At 50.8% G+C, this 1,494-nt stretch overlaps 1 protein-coding gene across 1 annotated transcript in view; it reads right to left on the reverse strand.

Moving 5' to 3' along the window:
• PIK3C3 (phosphatidylinositol 3-kinase catalytic subunit type 3) overlaps nt 1-494 on the reverse strand; it is a 126,146-nt gene extending 125,652 nt beyond the window's left edge. The window contains 1 exon segment of the mRNA XM_070743632.1: nt 338-494. Coding sequence (XP_070599733.1) covers nt 338-405 — 68 coding nt within the window. The 5' untranslated portion in view covers nt 406-494.
• Between the last annotated feature and the right edge of the window lie 1,000 nt (nt 495-1,494).

The raw sequence follows: 1,494 nt of genomic DNA on the forward strand, positions 1-1,494 counted from the left end.
CCCCCCCCAATCCCAGGTCATTGCAAAGCAGGGACACAGACACCTGCCTCATCCCAGGTCATTGCAAAACAGCCCCCCCAGGTCATTGCAAAGCAGCACTCTCCCCACCCCCCATGCTTCAACCTAGGTCATTGCAAAGCAAGGGGCGCCCTGCACCACCGCCTGAATCCAGATCATTGCAAAGCAAGGACCCCTCCTCCCTCCCCAGTTAATTGCAAAGCAAGGGAAACGCCCCCCCCCCACTTCCCCTCCTCAAACTCTGAGCCCTGGGACAGGAAGGGGAGGACAGAGCATGCGCATCCTCGGAGCTGGGGAGCGGAGGGTGGGGGGCACTCACATCTTCAGCTGCACGTTGAGGTCCAGCTCGCAGCTGTACACATAGTAGAACTTCTCCGCTTCCCCCATGGCGGCGGCTGAGCCAACCCTCCCGCTGCTCTGTCACCGGCAAACCAGCTGATCCTTTCGTCCGCCTCCCCTCCCTCCGCGCTCTTCCATGCCGTCCAATCGGAGGGCCGGAGGGCGCTTCCCGGGGCGCGGTCTCATTGGAGGGCCGCGCGCCCCGCCCACTCCGGCGTCCGAGAAAGGGCATAGAAGCCTTTTCCTTCGTTGCGGGGGCGGCTTTCTTTTTGCCCGACGCTAAGATGGCGAGCGTCGTGGTACGGAAGAGGGAGTTAGGGGGAAGATGGCCGCGCCCACGGAAAGTGGGTCAATATGGCAGTGCCCTGTGGTTGTTGTTTTTCCGTACAAAGAGGGAAGCTGGACCAACAAACGTAGTTTAAATGCTGGGTGAGGTGGAGTTTGATTTCTTTTTGTCCGTAGATATTTTTTGGGGGGTGCGAGTTGGTTATTAACTTTCCACTTCCGGAAGCTGAAGCAGTGGTTTTTTTAAAAAAAATTCCCTCCTTGTCTTTTTAAATTATTTTTATTGAAATTTATGAGGAAAAAATTGTAAGAAAAATAAGAAGAAAATAGAGTAGGTTCTAAAATAATGTCCAAAGGTATTTCACCAGAAGAGCCCTTCACTCCTCCACTCGAAACAGAATACCCTACGAAAATAGACTAACTATCCTGGGTCTAGAAAGCTTAGAACTGCAGCGCCTAAAACACGATTTAAGTATTGCCCACAAGATCATATGCTGCAACATCCTGCCTGTCGGCGACTACTTCAGCTTCAACCGCAACAACACAAGAGCACGTAACAGATTCAAACTTAATATTAACCGCTCCAAACTTGACTGTAAAAAATAAGACTTTAACAATCAAGTTGTCGAAGCGTGGAACTCATTACCGGACTCAATAGTGTCAACTCCCAACCCCCAACATTTCTCCCTTAGACTCTCCACAATTGACCTCTCCAGGTTCCTAAGAGGCCAGTAAGGGGCGTACATAAGTGCACTGATGTGCCTATCGTCCCCTGTCCAATTGTCTTCCCTTATCTTAAATATCATACGTATTCTCTCCTTATCTATCAATCTATCTATCTATCTATCTATC

The sequence above is a fragment of the Erythrolamprus reginae genome, chromosome 2 (genome assembly GCF_031021105.1).
Source record: "Erythrolamprus reginae isolate rEryReg1 chromosome 2, rEryReg1.hap1, whole genome shotgun sequence".
Classification (NCBI taxonomy): domain Eukaryota; kingdom Metazoa; phylum Chordata; class Lepidosauria; order Squamata; family Dipsadidae; genus Erythrolamprus; species Erythrolamprus reginae.